This window comes from Rhineura floridana, chromosome 7, assembly GCF_030035675.1.
Source record: "Rhineura floridana isolate rRhiFlo1 chromosome 7, rRhiFlo1.hap2, whole genome shotgun sequence".
Lineage (NCBI taxonomy): Eukaryota > Metazoa > Chordata > Lepidosauria > Squamata > Rhineuridae > Rhineura > Rhineura floridana.
The window spans coordinates 92,107,656-92,133,765 of record NC_084486.1 but is presented as its reverse complement, the minus strand read 5'-3'; the positions used below and the strand labels follow the sequence as shown (position 1 = coordinate 92,133,765).

The 26,110-nt window shown below is 43.2% G+C and overlaps 1 protein-coding gene across 1 annotated transcript in view; it reads right to left on the bottom strand.

Annotated features, from left to right (window-relative positions):
- Positions 1-2,842: 2,842 nt before the first annotated feature.
- ESPNL (espin like) overlaps positions 2,843-26,110 on the bottom strand; it is a 57,434-nt gene continuing 34,166 nt past the window's right edge. The window contains exons 6-10 of the mRNA XM_061637709.1: positions 23,251-23,331; positions 21,650-21,743; positions 18,846-18,931; positions 18,120-18,305; positions 2,843-4,773 (exon numbers count right to left, since the gene is read on the bottom strand). Coding sequence (XP_061493693.1) covers positions 3,214-4,773; positions 18,120-18,305; positions 18,846-18,931; positions 21,650-21,743; positions 23,251-23,331 — 2,007 coding nt within the window. The 3' untranslated portion in view covers positions 2,843-3,213. The remainder of the gene's footprint in view (positions 4,774-18,119; positions 18,306-18,845; positions 18,932-21,649; positions 21,744-23,250; positions 23,332-26,110) is intronic.

Sequence of the window (26,110 nt, the reverse complement as noted above, 5' to 3'; positions counted from 1 at the left end):
GAATTAAGCACTTCTATCTTTTCTTTGTCATCTGTTATCATTTTGCCATCTTCATTGAGTAGATGTGTCACCATTTCTTTTCTCTGCCTGTTACTATAGATGTACCTGAAGAAAGTTTTTTTTGTTGCTTTTGGCATCTCTCTCTAACCTCAGCTCATTCTCAGCTTTAGCCTTCCTGACACCATCCCTGCAATTCCATGCTACCTGTCTGTACTCTTCATTTGTGGCCTAACCTTTCTTCCACTTCCTATGTGTGTTCTTTCTTTGTTTTTAGGTCACCTCTACGTTTTCTGTGAAGCCACATTAGGTTCCCTTCTGCTGTCTTCCCCATTTTTTCCTTGATGGAATTGTTTGTCATTGTGCCTTTAGAATTTCCTTTTTTAGAAACTACCACCCATCTTGGACTCCTTCTCTCATTAGGGTTGCTTGCCCATGGAACCTTACTTACCATTGTTCTGAGTTTATTAAAATCGGCTTTCCTGACATCCAGGGTACGTGGTTGGCTACTCTCGCTTTGCTTCCTTTAAAGTATAATATGGTCACTTTCCCCCAGAGTTCCCATAACTGCAACTTCATCCACCAAGTAGTCTCTATTGCTTAGAATCAAGACGACAGCTGATCCCTAGTTGCTTCCCCCACTTTCTGTAGGAAAAAAATCTGAGAAAATTCTGCAAAGTGGCTTTCTTTTTCAGCAAATAAGACAGATAAAAGAAAAAGATCAGAAATTTTCTCAGAAAATTGTCTTCTGAAAGTAACACGAATGGGGAAAAATATTCTGCAGGAATCCAAACAAAGCCATTATATTTCCTTCTCAGGGGAGACAAAGATTCTTAGGTCAAAAACCCACATTTTGTCTGATCATTAAAAAATACTAGTAATTTCTCTTAGTAATACTGTTATGGGAATACTTGTTTGTACTGAGAGAAATGTTTTTATTAAGCCTGCAGTCTACATGAAAATAATTCAAAATAGAAAACACATATACAATTACAAAATGAAATATTCATACTAGGACATCCATTCAGGTGTCCAGATCATAAGTCTAGTTAAGTAAGTAGCATAACATAAGATTTCTGGTTCAGTGTTACTAGACTCATTGCAGTGGATGCTAAAGGGATTCAGAACATGCTCAAAGAGGATGCCAAAAGTTGGTGTCCCTTTGGTGCAGACCTCTATTTAAGCCCGTTGAAGACACAAGAAAAGAAAAAGTGAAAGAAAGAGGCTTGGTGGCATTTTCAGGTTAGATCATTTTGTTGGTGAATTGTTTGTAATTATATGGAAAACTTTTTTGTTATCTGTTTTTGAAATCTTGGATACAAACCAAAGAATGTGAAGGTAGAGATCCCATAGTAGAGGAAGACCACTTCCTAGTCAGGACAGAAGTTGGAAGGGAGGCTTTTCTCTCTTTTCCTGTTTTCTTAATTTTATATATTTTTTAAATCTCCTATTGACATCAGGGTGGGCATAGTTTTCTGCCAATTTCAGGGTGTGTGTGCCAATGGGAGCTTTGCAACCTGCAGATTTGGGGCCTCCTGCAATTTGCCCCCTCAAGCCTTACTGCCAGCAACACATCAAGAGTGGTACATCCACACCTGCAGAGCTTTCCATGGGCTATGAGTGCTGCCCTGGCAATGATCTGTCCACTCACAGGGCAGTACTTATACCGTATTCTAAGTCTCAGTCAGTCTTGGCCAGCTTAGAATTGTGGCCTAAATCACAGTGGACATAATGCTTGAACATAATTAAATCCCAATGAAATATTGATTGATTGATTGACTGAAACTTTATTTTTAAGTTCTTATTGTAAGTTCTGTGATTTCCTGTATTCAAGCAGAGACTTCTCTGCATGAAATTAAGATGGTATAGTCTCTCCATGACGGCTACACCACAAATCCCCATATAAACTGGCCCTAAGATACATGTGGGGAAGTGACTGGAAAATGTGCACCTTTATAATTTGTGAACTGTCAGGTCCATAACCATTTTAACTTCCCAACACATGTTTAGCCGAACATCTTCCAAATGCCTATTGGGGAGATGAACAGACACATATCTGACATTTCATAAGCTACAAAGATACATCTCTTCAGGCCATGTCAGAACACAGTAGTTTACAATGTGTGAGAAAAAAAACTAAGTTGGAGGGAAGCATATATGATGAAAGCCTGACTATTCTTTCTCCTTTTTCTAAGTGGAGAAGCAGCAGCGTGCCCATTTCCCCCCTGCTACCTCCTCAGTGTGGTTCCTCAACAAGGTTAATGCAGGTCTAGAACCCTAGTGGAAGTAAAAGTAGCTAGATGGAGGGAAAGGGTTTTTGGAGTGGGGAGAGGAACTGGAAGAGGAGAGGTTAAGCATTCCCTTCCTCCTGCCCCTTCTGCTGAGGATGCTTTGCCGCAGAAAGGTAGCCAACTGGGACTTTGTATCACCTGCAGTTGGCTCCCTTGCTTATTAACCTTGCAGGCATTTCTAGCATTTGCAAAATAAACAGTTTATGGACTAATTCACACTGGAGTTTACTGTTTGCAGCCCTATTTAATTTGTGTACACCACATGATGCTAACCTCAGACACCAATCTCAGTGCTTTCCCTCTGTAAATGTGGGTTTACCCAATACAGGGATAATCTGATAAATTGGGGAGAATCAGGCTCCAAACTGCTCCACTCAGGGTTGCAAACTATTTGTTTTGGTATTTTGGGGTAGGTGGATCCGTTGTCACTTTATGCTACTCCTCCCAGAATGACTGAAGTTGCTCCTCATATACAAATTCAAATGTGGACTACTCCAGTCTAATTCAAATGGGGGAAAAGTAGATTAATATCTAAATAATGCTCAATGTGGACAAGCCCTGAGTCTGTTATTTCATGCAGTGTCTTTGAAATAATAGGTTAGAGTGCTGACAGGCTGCTCTGTGCACTCTGAATCCTAGGCTGTAAACACACTAGTCACCAGAACAAAATGTTTCCATTAGCACACCTGGAGGGGGAATGGGTTGAACTGCTGATTACTTGCAAAATCTATATGAAGTTGAATTTTAAAAAACAATGCACTCAAGCTGCTCCCATCAGGTTTTACTGAAAAAGGGGCAGGGTTTGACTAGCATCGTGTGCCCCCGTTTTCAGAAGAGAGAGGTGGAGGTGCACTAGAACCAGCAGAACAGTGAGTGCGTTTCTACCCTTACAGACTCCTATAAAGACTATTAATGCAAAAAGTCCTCACACCTCAAATCTAAAGATCTCTGCTTCCTTTTCTTTCCAGAAAGCAAAACTCCTGTTAATATACCTGTAGATGTCTTCATTGCTAAAGCTGCCTAATTCAAAGCATTTTCCAGACGAAGAGTCTCCCTGCTCAAGAGACATATTTGGGACCCTTGATTTGGATATTGGTTTCAGATTTGTTTCCACTGATGATCTTTTGAGTTCCATGTTCATATCTGAGTCCTTATTATTACCAAAAAAATGTATCTTAATATCCTCAAAACTGTCTTTCCAGCTTCTTTTGCCTGCAGCAATCTCGTCAATCACTGTTTTGTGGAAGGCACGCACTGTTTCCCACCGATGCCTACCCAAGTGGTCAAAAACTTCGAAACAAAGGAGATGCCTTGCCTTACGTTCTTCTGGAGAGAGGTCCAGCTCCAGGATGTGGAAATAGCCAAGCATAAACAGGTCAAGAGTTAAGCAACTGTAGTCAGCAGGCTCACCATTGACATATGGCAGAAATTGTTCCGGAGAATAGATTGTATGCTGGTGATTGAGGTACCTGATCTGCTGAGATGGTGCAAGAGAGATGATGTTTTTCCAGTGACTGATCAGATTCTTGATAGTGTATCTCTGCTGAACTAAATGGCCAAGCCTACTCATTTCCATCAAGGGCTTCTGTATTGGAGCCTGCTTCTTCTTGACCACCTCTCCCAGGCCCACTTTTTCAGGCAGCTGGGTGTCAAGAGTCTTCCTGGCCATAAGTTTCAAGGAAGGAGTGCAGGCAGATTTCTTCCAGTGACTGAGAAAAAGCAGCACAATACGCTCTTTTTGGAGGGTGCTAGACTCACCTATTGAGACACAAGAGCCACTCACATCAGAGGAGGCTCCCTCACAGCTGATGCCAGAATCACTGGCATTCTCCACATCTCCAGACTCATGTTCCTCACAGTCCAATTTCCTCTTGTTCTTACAGATATCTGATAACGCTTGAGGGGATGACTCCTTGGCTGCCCCATGTTCCCAGGGCATGTTCTTCAATCCTTGGTGCTCAAAAGGTTTGTATGGTCCCAAAGGATCCTGTTTTTCAAAATTGCCTCTCAGATTCCTGACAGAGACACCACACTCCAGGATCTCCCTCTTGACATTGCCTCCTGGAAAACGTCTGGTCTTGCTTGACTTAGGAGAAGCCTTTGGAGTTGGTTTCTCATTATCCTCCCCTTTTTTCATGCCACTGATGTTGGTGAGCAGCAGAGACATGCTTTTTACCAGTCCAGACACATGACTGCACCAGGCAGGGAGCTCTTGGTTGTCATCCTCAGAGCCCTGTTGCAGAAACTGATGGTTGACTGTGACACTGACAATAGGAGCAGGGAGAATTGTCTGTAACTCCTCTGTCAGGCGTTCTAGCTCACTCTCATATTCCTGGCATTTCTTCTTCATCTGCAGTTTCTCAATCTGCTTCTCTAAGTACAGCAGGTCATCCTCAGTGAGTAATTCCCCATAAGGGCCCAGAATGGCATTGTAAGGCTGAGAGTACTGCCAGTCATCCATCTCCAGTATGCAACTTCCCTTGTTCTAGATGAGGGGGGTGGGGGAAAAGAAAGAATGCCATCTGTTACATTCAAAGACATCACTTCAGTGCCCTTTCCCTAGCCTGCCAAAATTTTATAGTAAAGAGTCACATATTCACAGAAATATAGAGCTGGAACAGATCTCATGGATTATCAAGTCCAGTTCTGATAGAGGCAAGAATCCAATATAAAATTATCCTTGTCATAGGGCTATGTATCCTCAACTACACTTATGAACACTTTGGATATACAACTGTAAAATTATCCTCCTGCTTTTGGGATTAAATCTATCCATCTAAAGTGCTGGTTATGACCTTGAAATCCCTGTATGGCTCAGGTCCAGGCTATTTGAAGGACTATATCTTCCCATATGAGCCTGTCCAAGCCCTGAGATCATCAGAAGAGGCCTTTCTTTCAGTCCCACATCCCTCACAGAAATGTGTGGTGAGAATACAGGAAAGAGCCTTCTCAATGACTTCTCAGTGGCTGCCCTCAAGCTCTATAACTCCCTTCCTATGAAGGCCAGACAAGCTCCCTCTCTGCTGGCCTTCCTTCGACAGGTGAAGACTTTTCTGTTCTGACAGTCTTCTCGGAACTGACTGCAAATAGACTTCCGGGAAGGGTGACTTCGCTTGTGCCTGCTTTTGGGACGGGCTCCCGCCTCAAAAGAAGCTTATTCAGATATAAATCAGTCAGAACATTTTTTTTTTTGACTGATGAAATTTCTCCCGGGCAGGGAGAAACGTAGAGATCAACCTCAAAGCCTGTTTTTGTTGGGAGGACTGGATTTCATTAATTTATGAGATAAGGTCCAGCCAACAATGCCGGACGGACTTTCTAACAAGCTCTATCTGCTTAAGCGATACTTTTATCTTTTCTTCAAAGAGAGAACGGACTAACAGGCAAGCACCCTTCTTTCTATTATTTTTTTTACTTGGTTTAAATTGTTGCAGCAAAAGGAGATTTGTCAGATTGATCGGCTTTGGACAACTTCTGGGTGAGATATAGCTCTTCTCTGTTATTCACGAAATTAACAGCTTATCTCTGTTTCTGTCGCAAAAAGCTGTCCTGGAAGTGCATTCTAAAGATAATAAACAGAAGAGGGATTTCTATTCCTGATTTCTATTCCGAGGAATATTATATTGTCTGGGACTATTCTCTTTTTGGTCTATTTTATTTTGACGAATCTGCTTCTTCACGACGCCACTAACTGTTTTGATGCTGGGAACTAAATTTGTTTTGCATTCTTGCACAAGAGAGATAAGGCAGGTTGCTCTGTTTATACTGTGATGTCATCAAGCCTGGAATATTAACCCAATTGTTGCTGAAATAAGAAGTGGTTCTTCTTTATTTTTGTTTTGCTTTGTTTTCGTGGTTTTAAAAATGGCAATCAAGAAAGTGGCTGAGAATCTGGAAGTAATTATGTTTCAGAAAATAATGGATGAGATTGAGATAACGAAACAAACCCTGCGACAGGGTAGTAAGGAGCTGAAAATTGAACTGAGCAAAATGACGCAGGAGCTTAAAGAAATAGGGGACCCTGTGAGAGAGGAGAATGAGATCAGAGATGAGAAAAGAAAAAATAAAGGGAAGATACAAGCCCTGGAGATTGGAACAAATGTGGAATTGGAAAAAGATCTGGAGTTTATGGATTTTAGAAATAAAATCTACTGTTTGGAATTTAACGTTATCTCTGAAGAAATTAATGAAGATATTAGAGATAAAGTTATCAATGGCTTGGATAATCTTCTGGACTGGAATGATGTGATGGAGCTTGATATAGAGAAAATCTATGGAATTAACTGCAGCCATGTGACAATGGAAAAACTCTTAAGAGATGAGCCAGTGCATTTTGTAAAAAAGAAGAACACAGATATGACTTTACAACAGTATTTCAGCAACTTATTCAGAATGGATGGCAAGAAAATATTTGGGATAGAGGAAATTCCCATCAGACTCTTATTATATGACTATGGCTGCAACAGCAAGATTATTATGGAATACTGATAATGGAAGATTGGACACTGAAATTACTGGACTTAACAGGACTATTGAAGATGGAAGATGGAACTAATAGGGATAATGGAATAATGGCTATTGAAATTATTGGACCTAACAGATTCTGATGAGATGGATTAATCGAAATGTTTATTTGGACTATGGTTATGACAATAAGATTATTATAATTATTAACGAGATGGATTAATTGACATGTTTATTTGGAGAAAAATTGATAGATATATTTCTTAAAGAATTGAAACCTCTCTTTGACTTTTTGTGGAAAGAATAAAGTAATGTTTATGAGATTTGATGATTAATTAAGATAACTACTGGAGGAAAGTGATTTTATAATATGATTTAAGAGACAGGATTGTTATATATTGTAGACCTATAACTGATTTGATATGTGACAAATGGGAAGTCAACATTTTATTTTATTTATTTTTTTTTGTTTAATCATTTTTGTTTTGTTTTGTTTTTTGTCTTTGAATGTTTTATGATTTTGTTTTCTATGTTTTATGAAAATTTGAATAAAAATTATTGTAAAAAAAAAAAAAAAGGAACTGACTGCAAATAGAGTGCTGTTTTTACTGATTTGCATTTTGTTTTTTTAATCACTATGTTTTAAATGCTTTTGATTTTATAGTTAGTTTAATTACATTTTAATTATAACTTCTGTATGGTTTATTTATATGTTTTTAACTGTATTTGTTTTAGTTTTTGTAAGCCACCTTGAGTCCTATTTCTGGGGAAAAGACGGGATATAAATGAATAAAATAATAATAATAATTTCTTACATTTGTATCCTAGCTTTCATCTATCATGGAATCCAAGAAGGTGACCATGTGGTTCTTAGACAATCACCCGTCCAGGAACTGACCAGCCCCAAACCTGCTTAGCTTCAGCATAGTGGTGAACTCATGTGTCTTCAGACCAGGACTAGGTTTGGTCCATCCTAGCCCAACCAAATTTTTGCCTAATTTGTTCTTAAAACCAGATCATATATGATGTCAGTACATGATCTGAAACACATCCACATTGATAAAAACTTCATGTGGCAGGGTGTTATGTCAAGTGATTCCTGACACACTTGCAGCAATTCCAGCTGTACCAAGGTAATTAACTAGTCTTTTTGAGGGGTTGCAACAGGCATGGTTGAAGGTACTACATCCAATGAGAAGCTGTGCCCAATATAAAATTGTGCAGAAATGGCTGTTTCTAGTGACAACCATATCACTGATTGCAAGCATAAATTGGCATCTTATTTCCTGATATTGAAAGACCTTCACCAACTTCTGGTGGGATATAACTATGAAACTATTTATGGGATTTACCTGTTACTTATTATATTAGTCTGTTTTATTAATATTTTATTATTTAATTTTGTATGTAAACCTCCATAGAGCCCATTGGTAAAAAGCCAGAGTATAAGTATTTTAAATCGTATTTTATACAACGCTCTAATAGCTAATTGATAAAGGTTGGTTTTAAAATATTTTAACAAATAAATAAACAAATAAATTAAATTTAGCTTTTGGAGTGGTGGTGTAATCAGCTTTCAAGAGGGCCAAGGCAATTTAAGAAGGTAATTCAGGACCAGCCAATCCTCACAATACTTCCAGGCTTCTGTGGCCTGGTGGGAACTTGTTTTATTTTATTTAACAAAAACTATACCAGTTCCCCCTCTAGGATGCACACCTTAATGTGGTGAGGGGGTTTGAGAGTGTTGAAGAAGCTGAGAGTAATGCCGTCAGGAGTCTAGACCAAGAGGCTTAACTCCTAGCAGGAGCACCCAAGGCGGAATGGTCAAAGCTGAGACACCAGACTAAGATGCATCCAAACTTAAAGGAAGGCAATGGTAAACCACCTCTGAATATCTCTTACCACGAAAACCCTATGAACAGAGTATCCAAAAAGCAACACGAGATAGTGCTGGAAAATGAGACCCCCCAGGTCAGAAGGCACTCACTGAGCAACTGGGGAAGAACAAAGGACAAGTACGAGTAGCGCTGTGACTAATGACGCAGCTGGGTCAAAGCCGAAAGGAAGCCCAGAGGCTGATGCGCACAGATGCGAAAGGAGAGTCCGGAGTTGTACAAAGCACACAATAGGAACATGGAATGTGAGAAGCATGAACCAAGGAAAGCTAGAAATTGTCAAGCAAGAAATGGAACGTATCAACATTACAATACTTGGCATGAATGAATGAAAATGGATGGGAATGGGACATTTTCAATCAGGCAACTACAAAATATTTTATGCAGGAAATGAGAAATTAAGAAGAAATGGGTTGCTTTAATAGTGAGAAGTGATGTAGCAAAAGCAATTAGGAGCTACAACGCAAGGTCTGAGTGAGTGATATCAATGAGATTAAACGGGAAACCTATGAACGTAACCATCATCCAAGTCTATGCTCCAATGGTAAACGCAGAAGAAGAGGAATTGGAGAGATTTTCCGCAGAAGTACAAGAAGAAATTGATCACACACCAAAGCAAGATGTTCTGATAATCATGGGGGACTGGCATGCAAAAATAGGGAACACAGAAGAACTAGGAATTGTGGGGAAATTGGGCTTAGGAGACAGAAATGAAGCAGGAGAAAGACTTATTGAATTCTGTGAAGCCAATAATTTGTGTCTTGCGAACACATTTTTTGAACAACCAAAAAGACGATTGTACACGTGGACATCATCAAATGGTCAATATAGGAATCAAATTGATTATATAATTGGTAGCAGAAGATGGAGAAGTTCCATACTTTCTGCAAAAACAAAACCGGGAGCAGACTGTGGTACAGATCGTGAACTGATTGTATTGAAAATCAGAGTAAAGCTAAAGAAGAACAACAAAGCAATCATAACGCCAAAATACAATTTAAATAGCATCCCAGTAGCATATAAAGATCAAATAAGGAACAGGTTTGAGGCTTTAAACTTAGTTGACAGAGAACCAGAAGAACTATGGAGTGAAGTCAGAGACATTATCAGGGAAGGATGCAAAAAGACAGTACCTCTCATTAAAAAGAAAGAAAAACCTCAATGGATGACTGAAGAAACTCTTAAAATGGTTGTCAGGCCCAGGATGTGACTCAGGAACCAGACCAACGGCTGTAGTAATTCGTGTTTTATTAGGGTAATGTCCAAACAAAGACTGCGTTTTCTCATGAAGCAATACAGGGATACAGGTCCTGCGGCATTGGGAGAAAGTTGACAGAGCAAGGGACTTCTTCCCGCCTGTTCTTTAAGAAGGGGCCAAACGGGCGCGCAATCTTTCGCTCCTCCTTAACTGCCCCTCAGGTACTGCCCACCTTCCCCCCCTTCTCTCCTGTCTTTTCAGCTGTCTGCGTGTGCGCGGTGAGGGGGGAAGCATCACCCCCTCCTCTTCTGAAGTTTCCGATTCCAGGATGGGGGATAGGGGAGGGGCTGATGGTAAACTGCCTCCCCGCTTTTCGGCTGTGAGCAGCCCTCCCTCTTTCCCCTCTTGCTCTGAGCCTGAAAGAGGGGGAGGCGTGAGAATGTCCAGGGAGGGCTCAGGCTCCCCGTTGCTAAGCGACCTTATCACTGGCAGTTCCTCTGTTTCATCTTCACTCCAAAGGGGGGAAGTTCCTCCCCCTTCCCTCTGCCATCCATCCGAATACTCTTCTCCCAACCCTCCGGGATACAGCTCCCCGGGATTGGGACCCCAGCTCTGCCTTCCGACACCATCCCCCCTCCCAGGCTGTGCCCCCCTCCCCTTGTCTGGCTTGGGACGGTGGGGAAAACATTGATGGAAAAGTTTTACCAATTCTGGAGCATGCACATCAGCTGCATCTTCCCATGATCTGTCAGCCACCCCATAGCCTTTCCAGTGAATCAAGTACTGCAGCTTGTGGCGTCTGATCCTGGAATCTAAGATCTCCTCAACTTCAAACTCAAGCTGCTCATTTACCAGGAGTGGAGCTCCGGGAGGTTCCTCCGGCCGTAACTCACTGGGAGGGGCGGCTTTCGTTAAGAGGGATCGATGGAACACAGGATGTAATTTAAACGTGTCAGGCAGCTTCAGTCGGTACGCCACGGGATTGATTTGAGTTTCTATTTCGAAAGGACCCACCCTCTTGTCTTGTAATTTTCTACATTTGCCCGGCATCTGGAGGAAGCGGGTGGACAGCCATACCTGGTCTCCCGGTTGAAGGGGGGGGCCCTCCTTCCTGTGCAGGTCAGCAACTCGCTTGTACTCCGTTTTGGCTTCGTTTAACTGCTGTTTCAGTGTCTGTTGCGCCGCTTGCAATTCCTTAAGGAAGTTCTCAGCTGCCGGTACCAGCATTCCTTCTGAGCTGCTTGGAAAGACTTTAGGATGGAATCCATAATTAGCGAAGAACGGGGTTTGTTGAGTGCTGGAGTGCAGAGAATTGTTGTAGGCGAACTCTGCAAAATGCAAATATGATACCCAGTCAGTCTGTTGATAGGACACATAACTTCGTAAATATCTTTCCAAAACGGCATTCAAGCGTTCCGTCTGCCCATCTGTCTGGGGGTGATGGGCGGAGGAGAGTTTTAATTCCGTCTGCAACTGTTTCCACATTGCTCTCCAAAATTTGGCTGTGAACTGAGTTCCTCGGTCTGAGACTACGCTGTTTGGCAATCCATGCAGCCGGTAGACTTCTTTTATGAATAACTTGGCCGTTTCTTTAGCCTCTAAGGCCCCTGCACAAGGAAGAAAGTGTGCCATTTTGGTAAGTAGATCCACCACTACTAAGATGGCTGTCATTCCTTGGGACTTGGGTAGATCAGTTATAAAATCCATGGAGAGGTCCTTCCAGGGTTCGTGTGGGACAGGCAACGGTTGTAACAGTCCTGCTGGTGTCCCTGTTTGTGTTTTTGTCCGCAGACAGACAGAGCAGGACTTTACATAACTCTCAATATCCCCACGCATTTTAGGCCACCAGAAGTCCTTGGCCACGTTCTGAATGGTCTTGTAAATCCCAAAGTGTCCCGCTGTGATGGAATCATGACACTGGCGTAGGATTCTGAGCCTTAATTCCCCTTCTGGCACATATCTGGCGGTTTTGAACCATAACAGTCCATTTCTCCAGTGAAAGGTTACTTCTGAGTCTTGACCTTGTCCCGTCTCCTGCTGATATTTTAGCATGTCTGCATCTTCTTGTTGTGCCTTTTTGAGTTCCTCTTCCCATGAAGGCTGGCATACTCCCAACGTTAATTTCTCTGGCGGGATTACGTACTGAGGCTGGTCCTCGGATTCACTTTCTTTGTATTGTGGCTGTCTGGATAAGGCATCCGCTCTCTGGTTTTTGGCTTGGGCATGGTAAGTAATCTGGAAGTTAAACCTAGTGAAGAACTGGGACCATCTTATCTGTCTCTGGTTCAGCTTTCTGGCTGTTTAGAGGCTTTCAAGATTCTTGTGGTCGGAGCGCACTTCAATTCGATGAGAGGTCCCCTCTAGGTATTGTCTCCAGTTTTCAAAAGAGTCCTTGATGGCCAGCAGCTCCTTCTCCCAAACTGTGTAGTTCTTCTCTGCAGGCTTTAACTTCCGAGAGAAGTACGCACAGGGGTGCAGCTCCTTCCCTTCTTGGTCTAATTGTAGCAGGACCCCCCCGATGGCAAAATCTGAAGCATCCGCTTCCAGTACGAAAGGGCGGTTCGGATCAGCAAAGCGCAGAATGGGCTCAGTAGCAAACCTTCTCTTCAGCTCCTCAAAGGCCTCGGTGGCGTTCTCTGTCCATTGAAACTTCTTCTTCCCCCTTAAACTGTCAGTCAGAGGAGCTGTTAATTTGGAAAACCCTGGAATGAACTTTCTGTAATAATTGGCAAACCCCCAAAACCATTGTACATCCTTTTTGGTGACAGGTTGGCCCCAGTCCAATATGCAGCTTACTTTCCCTGGGTCCATCTCCACGCCTTCCGCTGAGATTCGATATCCAAGGAAGTCTAGAGACTTGAGGTCAAATCCACATTTCTCTAATTTAGCATACAGGTGATTTTCTCTCAGTCTCTTCAACACCGTCTTCACATGCTGGTCGTGGTCTTCCTGGTTCTTTGAGAACACCAGGATATCATCTAAGTAACAGATTACATATGTGTCCAACAAGTCTCTAAACACGTCGTTCATGAATTTTTGAAAAATTCCTGGACTTCCACAAAGCCCGAACGGCATGACCAGGTATTCATACTGTCCGTAAGCGGTCAAGAATCCTGTTTTCCATTCATCTCCCTCCTTCATTCTGATCAGATTGTATGCTCCTCTCAAATCCAACTTCATGAAGATTTTTGCAGAGCGCAGTCGGTCCAGCAACTCTGAGATCAGGGGCAGCGGGTAGCTGTTGGGGATGGTGATCTGGTTCAATGCGTGATAGTCGTTACAGGGTCTGAGTTCCCCCCCCCTTCTTTTTCACAAACAATAGTGGCGCTCCAGCAGGGGATTGTGAGGGGCGTATGAATCCTCGCCTCAAGTTTTTATCCAGGAATTCCTTCAGGGCCTCCCTCTCATTCTCTGTGAGAGAGTAGATTCTCCCTGATGGGATGCTGGCTCCTGGCACTAGGTCAATCGCACAGTCGTAAGGGCGGTGGGGGGGGTAAAGTCTCTGCCTCTTTTTCATCAAACACATCTTTGAATTCTTCATACTTTGGCAGCAGGGTCACTTGCTCGATCTCTTGCACTGCCCCCACTAAGGTGTTCTTGATTCCTTCAGGTTGACAGTTCTCCTGGCAATACTGTGAGGTGAACCACACCACCGCCTCCTTCCAACTTAATTTGGGTTCATGCTTTGCTAGCCAGGGCATTCCCAGAATCACCTCAAAGTTCGAGAGATCTGACACGTATAGCGAAATGAACTCTTCGTGCCCAGGGATTTGAAGTTTCACTTCCTCCGTGGCTTGTGTCACCCCTCCTGACTTCAGGGGTCTCCCATCGATAGTCTCCACAGCTAGGGGAGCGTCCAGTTTCCACCGGGAAATTCCATGACGCTTGACTAACTTTGCATCAATAAAATTTGTGGAGGCTCCACTGTCAATTAAGGCAGTGGAATTAAACACCACTCCTCTGGAAGTTGTAATCCGAATAGGCAAGACCAACACCCCCTTTGAGGGAGGTTGGATCGTTGGGGGGCCTTTATACAACGCTGCCCCCAGTCCACCGGCCTGCACGTGGACTGGGTGTTCTAGTTTCCCGACGGCTCGGCTTTCCCCCCTTTCAGTCCACAGTCTCTGGCCACATGGCCCGGCTTTGAACAATAAAAGCATAAACATTCCCGGCGTCGTCTTTCCTTTTATTCTTCCGACAGTCTTGGCCTAGCCCCTCCCTGTCCCTCAGTTGCATTACCTGCCATCCCTGCAGTGGGAAGGGTCTTGTTGCGGGATGCCGAGGCTGAGTATCTCGGGACCTCCTGCTTCCTTTCCAGGCGCCTTCCTTCCATCCGGTGATCTATCTGTAGGCATAGCCGGATGAGCCCTGGTAGGTCAGCGGGGGGGGGGGGGAGGTCCTGGCCAACTCATCCAGGATTTCAGCATTTAATCCACTCCGGTACATAAACATCAGGGCGGCGTCATTGTAACCAGTTTCCTGGGACAGAATTTTAAAAGCGTTAGTGTACTCGGAAACAGTCCCTTTAGCTTGCTTCAGTGCGCCTAGTTGCCGCGCTACTGTTTCAGCCCTTTGCGGGTCTTGAAACATCTCGGTCATCTCCTGTATAAATCCTCTGTACCTTCCTAAGACAGTATCCTTTCTCACGAGATACGGAGTCACCCATTTTGCAGCTTCTCCCTCCAGGAGGCTAATCACGAAAGCTACTTTAGCCCCATCGTCTGGAAATTCCGTGTGCCTGACATCCAGATATAACTCACACTGAGCCACGAAGGTTGCCAACTGATCACTTTGTCCTGCGTATTTTGGGGGCAATCCAATGGGAACCTTTACTATGGCAGCTGGAGGGGCTGTTCGCATCTGGTCTATCGTGGCCTTCAAGGTTTGATTATCCGTCTTCAGCGCCTTGACTGCTGCTAGCAGGGCTTGAACATCCGTCTGCAAATCAGCTACCTTAGTCCTCAAGAGTTCCACTTCTTCCGTCTCAGAAGTGGGGTTCGTCCCCCCCGCTGCTCCCTTTGACATCTTGTCCCAGTCAAGTGAAGAGAGCGTTGAGGGTGATTTAGGTGGCTCTGTCAAGCTGTCAGGCCCAGGATGTGACTCAGGAACCAGACCAACGGCTGTAGTTAATTCGTGTTTTATTAGGGTAATGTCGAAACAAAGACTGCGTTTTCTCATGAAGCAATAGAGGGATACAGGTCCTGCGGCATTGGGAGAAAGTTGACAGAGCAAGGGACTTCTTCCCGCCTGTTCTTTAAGAAGGGGCCAAACGGGCGCGCAATCTTTCGCTCCTCCTTAACTGCCCCTCAGGTACTGCCCACCTTCCCCCCCTTCTCTCCTGTCTTTTCAGCTGCCTGCGTGTGCGCGGTGAGGGGGGAAGCATCACCCCCTCCTCTTCTGAAGTTTCCGATTCCAGGATGGGGGATAGGGGAGGAGCTGATGGTAAACTGCCTCCCCGCTTTTTGGCTGTGAGCAGCCCTCCCTCTTTCCCCTCTTGCTCTGAGCCTGAAAGAGGGGGAGGCGTGAGAATGTCCAGGGAGGGCTCAGGCTCCCCGTTGCTAAGCGACCTTATCACTGGCAGTTCCTCTGTTTCGTCTTCGCTCCAAAGGGGGGAAGTTCCTCCCCCTTCCCTCTGCCATCCATCCGAATACTCTTCTCCCAACTCTCCGGGATCCAGCTCTCCGGGATCCAGCTCCCCGGGATTGGGACCCCAGCTCTGCCTTCCGACAATGGTTAAAGAAAGAAGGAAGACAAAAGCAAAAGGAGACGGAAACACGGTCAGAACCCTAAATGCAACAATACAGCGACTAGTACGTAGGGACAAAGAGAACTATTACAAGAGTTATTGTAGAGAAATAGAAGAGGACAACAAAAAGGGAAGAACAAAGAGCCCTATTCCAAAAGATTAGACAAATGAAAGGGAAATTTAAACCACGAGTAGGGATGTTGAATAATCAACAGGGGAACCTACTGTCTCCCTCAGATGAAATAAAAGGAAGATGGAAGCAATACACTGAAGAACACTATAAAAGAGATGCCAGGATGACAGATTCATTCATGGAGGAACCAGAAATTTTAGAATGTGAGTTAAAAGCTGCTCTTAAAATACTTGGAAGAAACAAATCATCAGCAACAGATAATGTAATTTATTCTGAGTTTCTTTCCTGGACATTTTTTTTTCTTAATAATGTTATTTGTTATTTAGTTTAATTTTTGTAAATTGTATTGCTTTCATTGATGTGTTTTTCTTTTTCTTTGTAAGCTGCCTTGAGGGCCTTTGGCCGAAAGGCGGGGTATAAATAAATTTATTATAATAATAATAATAACAGATGGCATACCAATAGAGATGCTACAAGCTACTGAGACTGAATCTGTCCAAATTTTGACAAAAATTTGTCAAGAAATATGGAAAACTAAACAATGGCCCACAGACTGGAAGCGTTCAATATACATCCCAATTCCAAAGAAAGGGGATCCCAGGGAATGCAGTAATTATCGAACTATTGCCTTAATATCCCATGCAAGTAAAGTCATGCTCAAGATTCTACAACAAAGGCTCTTACCATATATGGAGCAAGAAATGCCAGATGTCCAAGCTGGATTTAGAAAGGGAAGAGGCACCAGAGATCATATCGCAAACGTAAGTTGGATAATGGAAAGAACCAAGGAATTTCAGAAGAAAATCACTCTGTGCTTTATAGATTACAGGAAAGCTTTTGACTGTGTAGATCATGAAAAACTATGGAATGCTTTAAAAGGAATGTGGGTACCACAGCATCTGATTGCCCTGATGCGCAACCTATACTCTGGACAGGAAGCTACTGTAAGGAGGGAATATGGCGAAACCAATTGGTTCCCAATTGGAAAGGGTGTGAGACAGGGGTGTATTTTATCACCCTATTTATTCAATCTGTACGCAGAACATATCATACAGAAAGCAGGACTGGACCAAGATGGTGTGAAAATTGGCGGGAGAAATATCAATAATTTAAGATATGCTGACGATACCATACTACTAGCAGAAACCAGTAACGTTTTGAAACGAATGCTGATGAAAATTAAAAAGGAAAGCACAAAAGCAGGACTACAGCTGAACGTCAAAAAGACTAAAGTAACAACAGAAGATTTATGTAACTTTAAATTTGACAATGAGGACATTGAACTTGTCAAGGATAATCAATACCTCGGCACAGTCATTAACCAAAATGGAGACAATAGTCAAGAAATCAGAAGAAGGCTAGGACTGGGGAGGGCAGCTATGAGAGAACTAGAAAAGGTCCTCAAATGCAAAGATGTATCACTGAATACTAAAGTCAAGATTATTCAGACCATGGTATTCCCGTTCTCTAGGTATGGATGTGAAAGTTGGACAGTGAAAAAAGTGGATAAGAGAAAAATCAACTCATTTGGAATGTGGTGTTGGAGGAGAGCTTTGCACATACAATGGACTGCGAAAAAGACAAATAATTGGGTGTTAGAACAAATTAAACCAGAACTGTCACTAGAAGCTAGAATGATGAAACTGAGGTTATCATACTTTGGACACATAATGAGAAGACATGATTCACTAGAAAAGACAATAATGTTGGGAAAAACAGAAGGGGGTAGAAAAAGAGGAAGGCCAAACAAGAGATGGATTGATTCCATAAAGGAAGCCACAGACCTGAACTTACAATGTCTGAACAGGGTGGTTCATGACAGATGCTATTGGAAGTCGCTGATTCATAGAGTTGCCATAAGTCGTGGTCGACTTGAAGGCACATAACAACAAATATACTGGTTGAATGTAAAGACCTCTAAGTGGTTTACAAGGTAAGAATTCCCAATATGTTAATAGTGGGTACGAAGGAGTCTTCAAATAGGGTATTCATAAGATTAAAAGGTCTAACCAGCAGGCCATTAAGATAAGGGAAGGGTTAATGTTTTGCCAAGTGGTATTCATTTACATAGAGACAAATGCCTCAAATGAGTGATATCCAGATAAAAGGAAGGTCTGGGAATTACTTTGAACCCACATTTCCTAGAACAGATATTGAGCAAGGGCACATTTATAAAACATACATAAGTGTACATGATTTGTCAGTCTGTTCTTATAGCCAGGTTTGAATTAGGGATAACATTGTATCAAAATCTATCAAGAAAGGGCATTCCCATCACTTGAGGGCCCAAAATGAAGGACTAGAATTGTTATAGAATGAATTGATGAGAAGCCAGAGTATGAACTAGGAAAGATAGCACAGTGACACCTTTCCTTCAATTGGCTCAATACAGTACCTTCCTGCCCATCTCTTCAGATGCCAGCTGGGCCTGTAATTTCCTCACCATCACTTGACGCTTCCACTCTGGAATTGAACAGCCTCGCTCATCATGAGTAGGCACCAGAACATCAATATCTGATATTCCCAGCTCATCCAGCATCGATAGAAGTTTGCCTGGTACTGTGGCATCTTTCTTCTCACCCTGCATAAAGGATATACGTATTTGTTAATGACTTTTCAGCACTTTAAAGAATAGATGCTCATGAACATACCCCAACTGACTTCAAAACATTATGGTACGTGCCTTCTAAGGAAACCCAAAGTAATCAGAAGTGCTTTTAGAACAGGGACGGGGAACCTGTAAGCTCTCAAATGTTGATGGACTCTGACTCTCATCAGCCCCAATCAGCTTGGCCAATGGTCACGAATGATGGGAGTTCTTGTCTAGCAGCATCTGGAGGGCCAACAGGTTCCCCATCTCTGCTCCAAAATATAAAGCTGAGATATCTCCTTCTGTGGCTTAGTTACCTTGATACCTCAGGAGTTGTTTGGAGGCAGGTCAGGTTAATGGCTAGGCCTAGCAGGAAAAGAGTAAGACAAATAAAACATAGAAGGGAAATAAGTGAAAGAGAATTCCAGCAGAGAATGGGAATGGCAAATAACACAAAAGAGATGAGAGAGAGAGAGAAATGTAGATCATCATACAACATACAGAGTTTGGAAACAATGTGGTGATCCTTGCATTCTGCAGAGATTTATTGATCTTCAGTTCATTTATCAGTGATTTGTTTGATTCGGTAGGTTTCACCATGCTGAAGGTCTTTGAAGCTGAAAGACAAACACAGTAGAATCCTACAGTGATGTACCAAAATCCACACTGAGAGCTAGAAGATACAATTGCCCACTGATAATTCTAAACTTCTCTGTTCTGCACAGTTGAGAACAGGTTAATTTCCCCCAAATGATGAGGAAGTAATCTAGACATCCACACAAATTGTCATGCCAGCAAAGGAACATTGCACACATTACACCTAATATGATGGCCAAACTAGACATGATGTGGGAGATCCGTTAACATGATATCCCATATTGTTTTATAAAGAGCAAAGGAGTTACTGCAGGGGACATTTTTCTTCATGCCTTTTCATGATTGAAATTGCATCCCACTGAAAGTTGATTTTTGCCTCGTAGTGCAAAATAAAGAATTACAACCCACCAAGCAGATTGATTAAGCCAGAGATGCAGAAGTTTGGAACTGATAGTATTCCACCACGGCATATAGTGGTATACTAAGTGTGTTTGCATCAGCACTGGTCTACAAAAGGAGGAGAGGACATCTCATGGTGAACAGAAATATGTTTTTATTAGATCTCATCCAATATGTTTCAATCATTCTCAGGGCATCCTTAAGCACAACCAATCTCAGCTTTAATCTCTAGTCAAACAGGGGTAGCCACCGTGGTGTCTTCCAGATGTGATGGGCTCTAGCTCCCATCAGCCCCACCGAGCATGGTCAGGGATGATTGGAATTGTAGTCCAGCAACATCTGGAGGGCACAACTTTGGCTACTTCATTGTACAGCTTTGCCATATGCTGAAGATGCACCTCTTTTCTCTGGCCTTTGACAGTTAAGATTTTTTGTTTTGTGGAACCCACCTCTTTGGCTGGATGCATACTGTTCTGTTTCATTTGGAACAGTTTTATGCGTCTTATAACTGTAATGGTTTTATTTGTTTTTATAATTGTATAATCTATTGTTGTAACCCACTCTGGGACATTATGATGAACAGAAGGTAAGAAATAAATGCCACTACTCTAGTGAGTCTGTTCCAAGTGGTATGCAGATGTAGACCTAAAGGTTCCTCCCCTACTTCTCCTGTTATGTGCCTTTCTGCTTTTTCTTTTTTCTCCCACATGATATGCAATCACTCTTAACCTGAATCATGAGAAGTAAGAGATTGCCTTCTGGCATAAACAGCCTCCTCACTACATCTTCCACAGGAGCATTTTGCAGGAGTTTGGTGAGCATCTTGGGAAGGGTAGGGAAAGATTCAGGATCTCACTCTCTGCCTGCACTCCAAACCTTCATGTTTCTTCCAAAGGTCTAATGAGGCCTCTGCATGCACATACACTCTTTCTATCCAATTGAGAACTTTGAAAATGGCAGGATCCCTTATCATGCAGGCTGCATTTCAAGAGTTAGATGAATGCTTAGATGTCACTGAACCTAGAGCCATAGCTCAGTAGTTAGAGCATGTACCTTGCATGCAAAAGGTCCTAGGTTCAATCCCAAGCATCTCCAGGTAGGGCTGGGAAAGACTCTGTGCCTGAAACCCTGGAGAGCCACTGCCAGTCAGTGTAGACAATATTATTATTATCATCATCATCATCATCATTCATCCATCCATTCATTCATTCATTCATACCCTGCCTTCCGGCCAAAGGCCCTGAAGGCGGCTTACAAAAAACACAAATATAAAAATACAATATAAAATACATCAATAAAATAATACAATTTACAAAAGTTAAATGACTGCTTAATAAGTAAAAATAGTAAGTACAACATGGAACATAATCTCAGAGAGCCAATAAATAACACACCAGGAGTCAAGCTGATATGAAAGAGTCCGAGGAGTGTTGAGCAGCAGCAACAGGAGCAGGCCTGATTCAGCAGCCTTTAGCCACGTATTTGGTTATGGGAATGAGCTGGGAAATGGGTTTGTTATTTGGACAGGCCGCTTACATTTTTCTTTCCTTTTCTTTAAATAAATAAAAAAAGATAATGATCTGGTCTGAATGAGAAGAACAGATCTAAGAGGTAGGGGGAGGAGGCGCTTGGTGGAGAGCTGAACAGGGTGGGCGCGTTGGTGCTGGGCTTGAGTAAAGAAAGAATGTCCCAAGGGTGCTGGAGGGACTGTGGATGCTGAGGGAGACCGACCAAGCTGGCTTCCGCCCTTGCCTTACTTTCTGCCTGCCTCCTCACACACTTGGAAGCGCCAAGACGCCTGGTCTTTGTAGTCTAGGCAGTCCGGGGAGTTGAAGTTCAGCTTCCAGGAAGAGGCTGCAGCTGGGGTCAGCTCCTTGTAGTCCAGACAGTTGGAAGAGTTGAAGGCCAGTCCGGTGCTCCCGTAGCCCGGCTGGTGGTGGTGATGGTGGTGGTGACTGGAGCCCTGCCCAAGCGGGTGGTGGGTGTGCAAGTGCGCACCTGCCATGGAAGAATGACCCATGGGGCTGAGCTGGTGTGGGTGCACGTGCATGGGCAAGTAGGAGCCACAGTCCACACCGCTTGTAGAAGGCCCCATTGGAGCCTCACACCTCCACCACCAGCTCTTCCATGTCGGCGGTGTCAGCAACGGCGTTGGGGCAGCAGGACAAGCCGGAGGGGCAGAATATGAAGCTAGATGGACCAATGGACTGACTTTATAGGAAGGCAGCTTCCTATTTTCCTATGTTCCTATCTGAAAGGGTCTATTTCACTGATTTACAGCGATCTTTAGCATTTATATTTGTCTGGCACAGGAAATTTAATAGGGTGACCTTACTCACTGGGTGCTTTCTGAAGATGGCCGTTAATGTCTTCTTTCTGCATACTCGATCTGTGGCTTATACTTGATTGAAGAGGTCTCATTGGCCGCTGGGTCTAAAAATATACAACAGAAGTTTGGAAGTTTAACTGTTGGAAAATAAAAGCAGTTTTTTGTCTCTGGCCTGCTTAGTACTTCACATTAAACATAGTTAAAAATAAACAATGGCTTAATGTGAACGAGCAGCATGCTGGTGCTCCTTCACTCCTCCTTTCCCCCCCTCCCCCCCGTCCTTCTGTTTATCCTGCCTGAAGTCGAGGAAACCAGGCTCAGACTTGGCTGCGGCTTTTTATCTTTCTATTAAAGTAATAGATACATCCAAAGCAGTTCACCTCATCTACTCCTTCTATGAACTTTGCACTGCTCTAACTCTGACTAAGCATGACCTCATGACTCTAAGACGTTGACTCAGCAACTGAGTCTCCCCCCCACCCAGTCCCCTTAAGTAGGCTTGGATCTTGCACACAAATGAAAGCTCCTGCTCAGCTCAGTCTGTTGAACTTCCTGCCTCAAATGCCTCTGAGGACGGGGTGAAGGTGTTTTGATCTCAGCTCTGACAAAGGGGGGCTGCTAGATGTCAGTTCATGTGGGGGAGCTGTGGAGCACTCAGCTGGGAAATGTCTGATGTGCAAAGTTGGTTCTCTGATTGTGGCGGCAGCGTGTCCAGTTGGAGAGCATCAGATGTGCCAAGTGGCGTTTCCACAGGGGGGTCAGGAGCTGAGGGGGCTGAGCTGTCCAAGATGGGGGCTGGGGCACCCAGAGAGTCCATCCCGCTGTCTGCCCCCCCTCCAGGTTCCCAATCCATGTCCTCATCCTGTATTTTGCCCTCGTCTTTCCGCCACCTCCCTGCTTGGCTCACAACACTGTTGCTGCACCACTGGAGGAAACAAACCAGGGGCTGGCTGGACTTTATGTGCAAACCAGCACTTGTGTTTTGTATTCCCCAAGTAATTTCCAAGTGGTAAATCAAGAATAAACCTTGGTTTCTGCTTGTGGTTTGTTTGGAGAGAGAGCAATCAGGAACACTGGCTTACATATAATATGAAGCTGGTTTGTTTCCTCCACCAGAAGGCAACAGCAGAAGCTGGGGAAGAGTGAAGCTACATTTTTGAGCAGTATGCACCAGCATGCTTCTCGTTCACATTAAACTGTTGTTTATTTTTAACTATGGTTTCATGTGATGTTCAAATGAGGCCTCTACATCTGTTTTTTCTTGCATAAATCCCAAAAAACAGAGGTATGCACTTATGCATCAACAGCAACACAGGCATCTCTAAAGCAGTTAGTAGCTGGTCTAAAATGTAAGACAGCCATTCTTGACTTCTAGCTGTTCCATGGACATTCCGTATAGCAACAGCACTTTGTGGCCTGCATTTTCCATCTCTAAAATTAATGTTATAACATTGTCTTACCTCATATATGGAGTGAAACCCAAGTCAAATTTTATTATCAAAGCCAAAAAGCCAAAACATGGTAGTGAGGTTAAACAGTGGGAGAGTTTCACTCAACAAGGTTATGAGATTCCTGCCCCCCCCCAAATAACTTCTAAAGCATAGTCAGTACCTGGCCATTTTGCATACTTTTGGCATCATCATCATTCAGCACCTGCAGACAATCTTGTCTAACTCCTGCTGGTATGTTTAGCTTTATTAAGAATTGCAGGGCCATTGGCCAACACAAGTGCATAAAACAGGTACAATAAAATTTATCTAGATTTAAAACAAAATGTTAAAACAGACAACAACGTTTCCCTAACTGTTACAGGAATACAACCCATCTACTTCATATAACGTATTATAATTAGCTCGAAGTTTTCGCGCAGCAATTGCGAACAAGGATACATTGTAGGTCACCTCCAAATTGGAGTCAGACAATAGGAAGATTATTTTGTCCTCTACTGAATTAAGCAGGTAGGTATCTGTCCATTTCCAAAGGAATCTAGATCTAGGATTTTTATAGATTGGACAGTAAAGCATTACGTGAGGGAGGTCCTCCGCCATATTAGAACCACAAATACAGAACCTTTGATCCTTAGGGATTCCAGAGATCCGGCCCTCTCTATCGTCGTTAGGGAGAGAGAAAAAACATAGAGCTGTAAAAGCCTGTCTAAGTGCGAGAGGGAGGGGATGTGTAAGGTATAAGGAACATTGGTAGTCAAACTTAAGCCTCCAAAACCAAGGGGCTACCTTAGAATTGATTAAAGCTAGTCTGTCTAAATTCATTGAGTGGAGAAAGACAACCTCACAGAGCTGATTGTTATTTGGAATTGAGGTAAATTCCTGTGGTGAGAAATGATATCTATGTATCAGATCATCTAATTTACAACCCCATAAATTGAAGGAGAAGGGGTGATCGAGACAGAGTTTTAGGATTTCCCTACCTTGGAGTGCATAGGTAGATCTCAAGAATTTCATGAGAGTAAGATGTAAATGTGCACACAGCGGGGGGAGGCCTGTCTCTGCCCGTAGCATTGCTGCTGATGTACCCGGAGGAAGGGACAATAAGCGCCTAAGAAAGTTGTTTTGGATAGACTCTAGGAAGGTTATATTCCTATTGTCCCATCCCCAAACAGAGACTCCGTACATTATCTGTGGGACCACCTTAGCTTTAAAGATTTTTAAGGCTGGGAGGATCTGATTACCGCCTGTAGACCGATAAAATTTTAGAATAGCACTCACTGTTTTTGCCGCTAGTGATTTAATATATTGGAGATGGCATTTCCACGAGAGAGTATCCGAGAAGTATACTCCCAAATATTTATACTCTCGAGACTGCTCTATCTGATGATCTGCCATATGCCAACGGTGGCCTTCGAATCTCTTCCCAAAGACTAAGACTTTCGTTTTATCGTAATTTATTTTCAGCTTTTCCCCAATACAAAAGGACTGTAGGCTTCTCAGCAGCTTTCTTAGTCCAATGGGAACTAAGGAAAGAAGGACCATATCGTTGGCGTACAACAACACCGACACTTTCCTTTGCCCAATGGAAGGTGGAAAATATTGAGGGCCAGATAGAGCGGGGATGATGTTATTTAAGAACAGATTGAAAAGCAGAGGAGCTAAAAGACAACCTTGCTTAACACCCCTCTCTACCGCTATCGGTTCAGACAGAGCTCCAGATTGGTTTGTTCTAACTAAGGCATAGGTGTTATTATATAAAGCTCTAATGAGGAATAAAAGACGAGAGTCAATATTCAAGTTGAACAATTTAAGCCATAGGGCGTTCCTGTCTACCGAGTCAAAAGCTGCGGCCAAGTCAACGAAAGCAGCATATAGATGTTTTGTGGGACCGGCGATGCTTTGTTTTGCCAAGAAATGGAGAGTTAGGCAATGGTCAATTGGGGAAGAACCTGTTCGAAAGCCAACTTGTTCAGGGTGGATAATCTGATGAAATTCCACCCAGTCTACTACCTTATTGAGGAGAAATTTACTGTAAAGCTTGGAGGCAACATTCAACAAACTGATCGGACTAAAATTTGAAGGTATGGAGGGATCACCTTTTTTATAAATAGGGATAATAATATTACATCTCCACCCTTCAGGTATTATACCAGAGTCGTTTATTCTGGTGAATAAACTTGCCAAAAAGGGGGCCCACCATTCAGGAAATTGTTTGAAAACTTCAGGGGGAAGAAAATCTTCTCCCGGAGATTTTCCATTTTTCAGTGAATCAATGAGGAGTCTGATTTCTTGAGCTGTAACAGGGGGCCACGGCGGCGTGTTCGTAATGTCCAGATCAAATGGGATGTTATGCGGGGTCGTGGATGGAGAGTAAAGTCCAAGATAATGGGCATACCAAGTTGAGGACAGAATGTGCTCCACCTTAGAGGAAGTAATAAAATGAGACCCATCCTTTACCAATTGCCAAAATTGGCGCTCTTGGTTTTTGGAAATAGCGTTGATTAATCGCTGCCAGCGGGATTCTGCGAAATCTATTTTTTTTTGTCTGAGAAGGCTTCTATAAGAGGCCTTCTTTAATTTAAAGAAAGAGAGAGATTGTTGAGTCGGAAATTTAAGGGACAGGGAGAGAGAGGCCTTAAGCTTTCTTTTTGCTGTTCTGCACTCTTGGTCAAACCAAGAGCGTGTGTACGGTAGTTTTTTCTAGGGGTCCTTCCTCAGTGTGAGACGTTCTGGGCAGGGGTGTAGTTGTCCAGGGTCTCAGGGGGTCTTAGACTCCATACTTTTTTAGGAGCAGGGTCCCAACAAGGTATCTATGTCTCCTGCGTCCTATGAGCCAATCAGCATGAAAGGGGAGAGCGTTAGCCACTAAGAAGAGTCTTCTAACATGCTTCCTTTCCTGTCCTTTCCTGCTGATAGGAGCCAATCAGAGGGAAAGGAGATGAGTCAGCCACTGAGAAGGCCCTTCTTGGTAGCTAACACACTCCTCTTTCATGCTCATTGGCTCCTAGGAACATCTGTTGTGG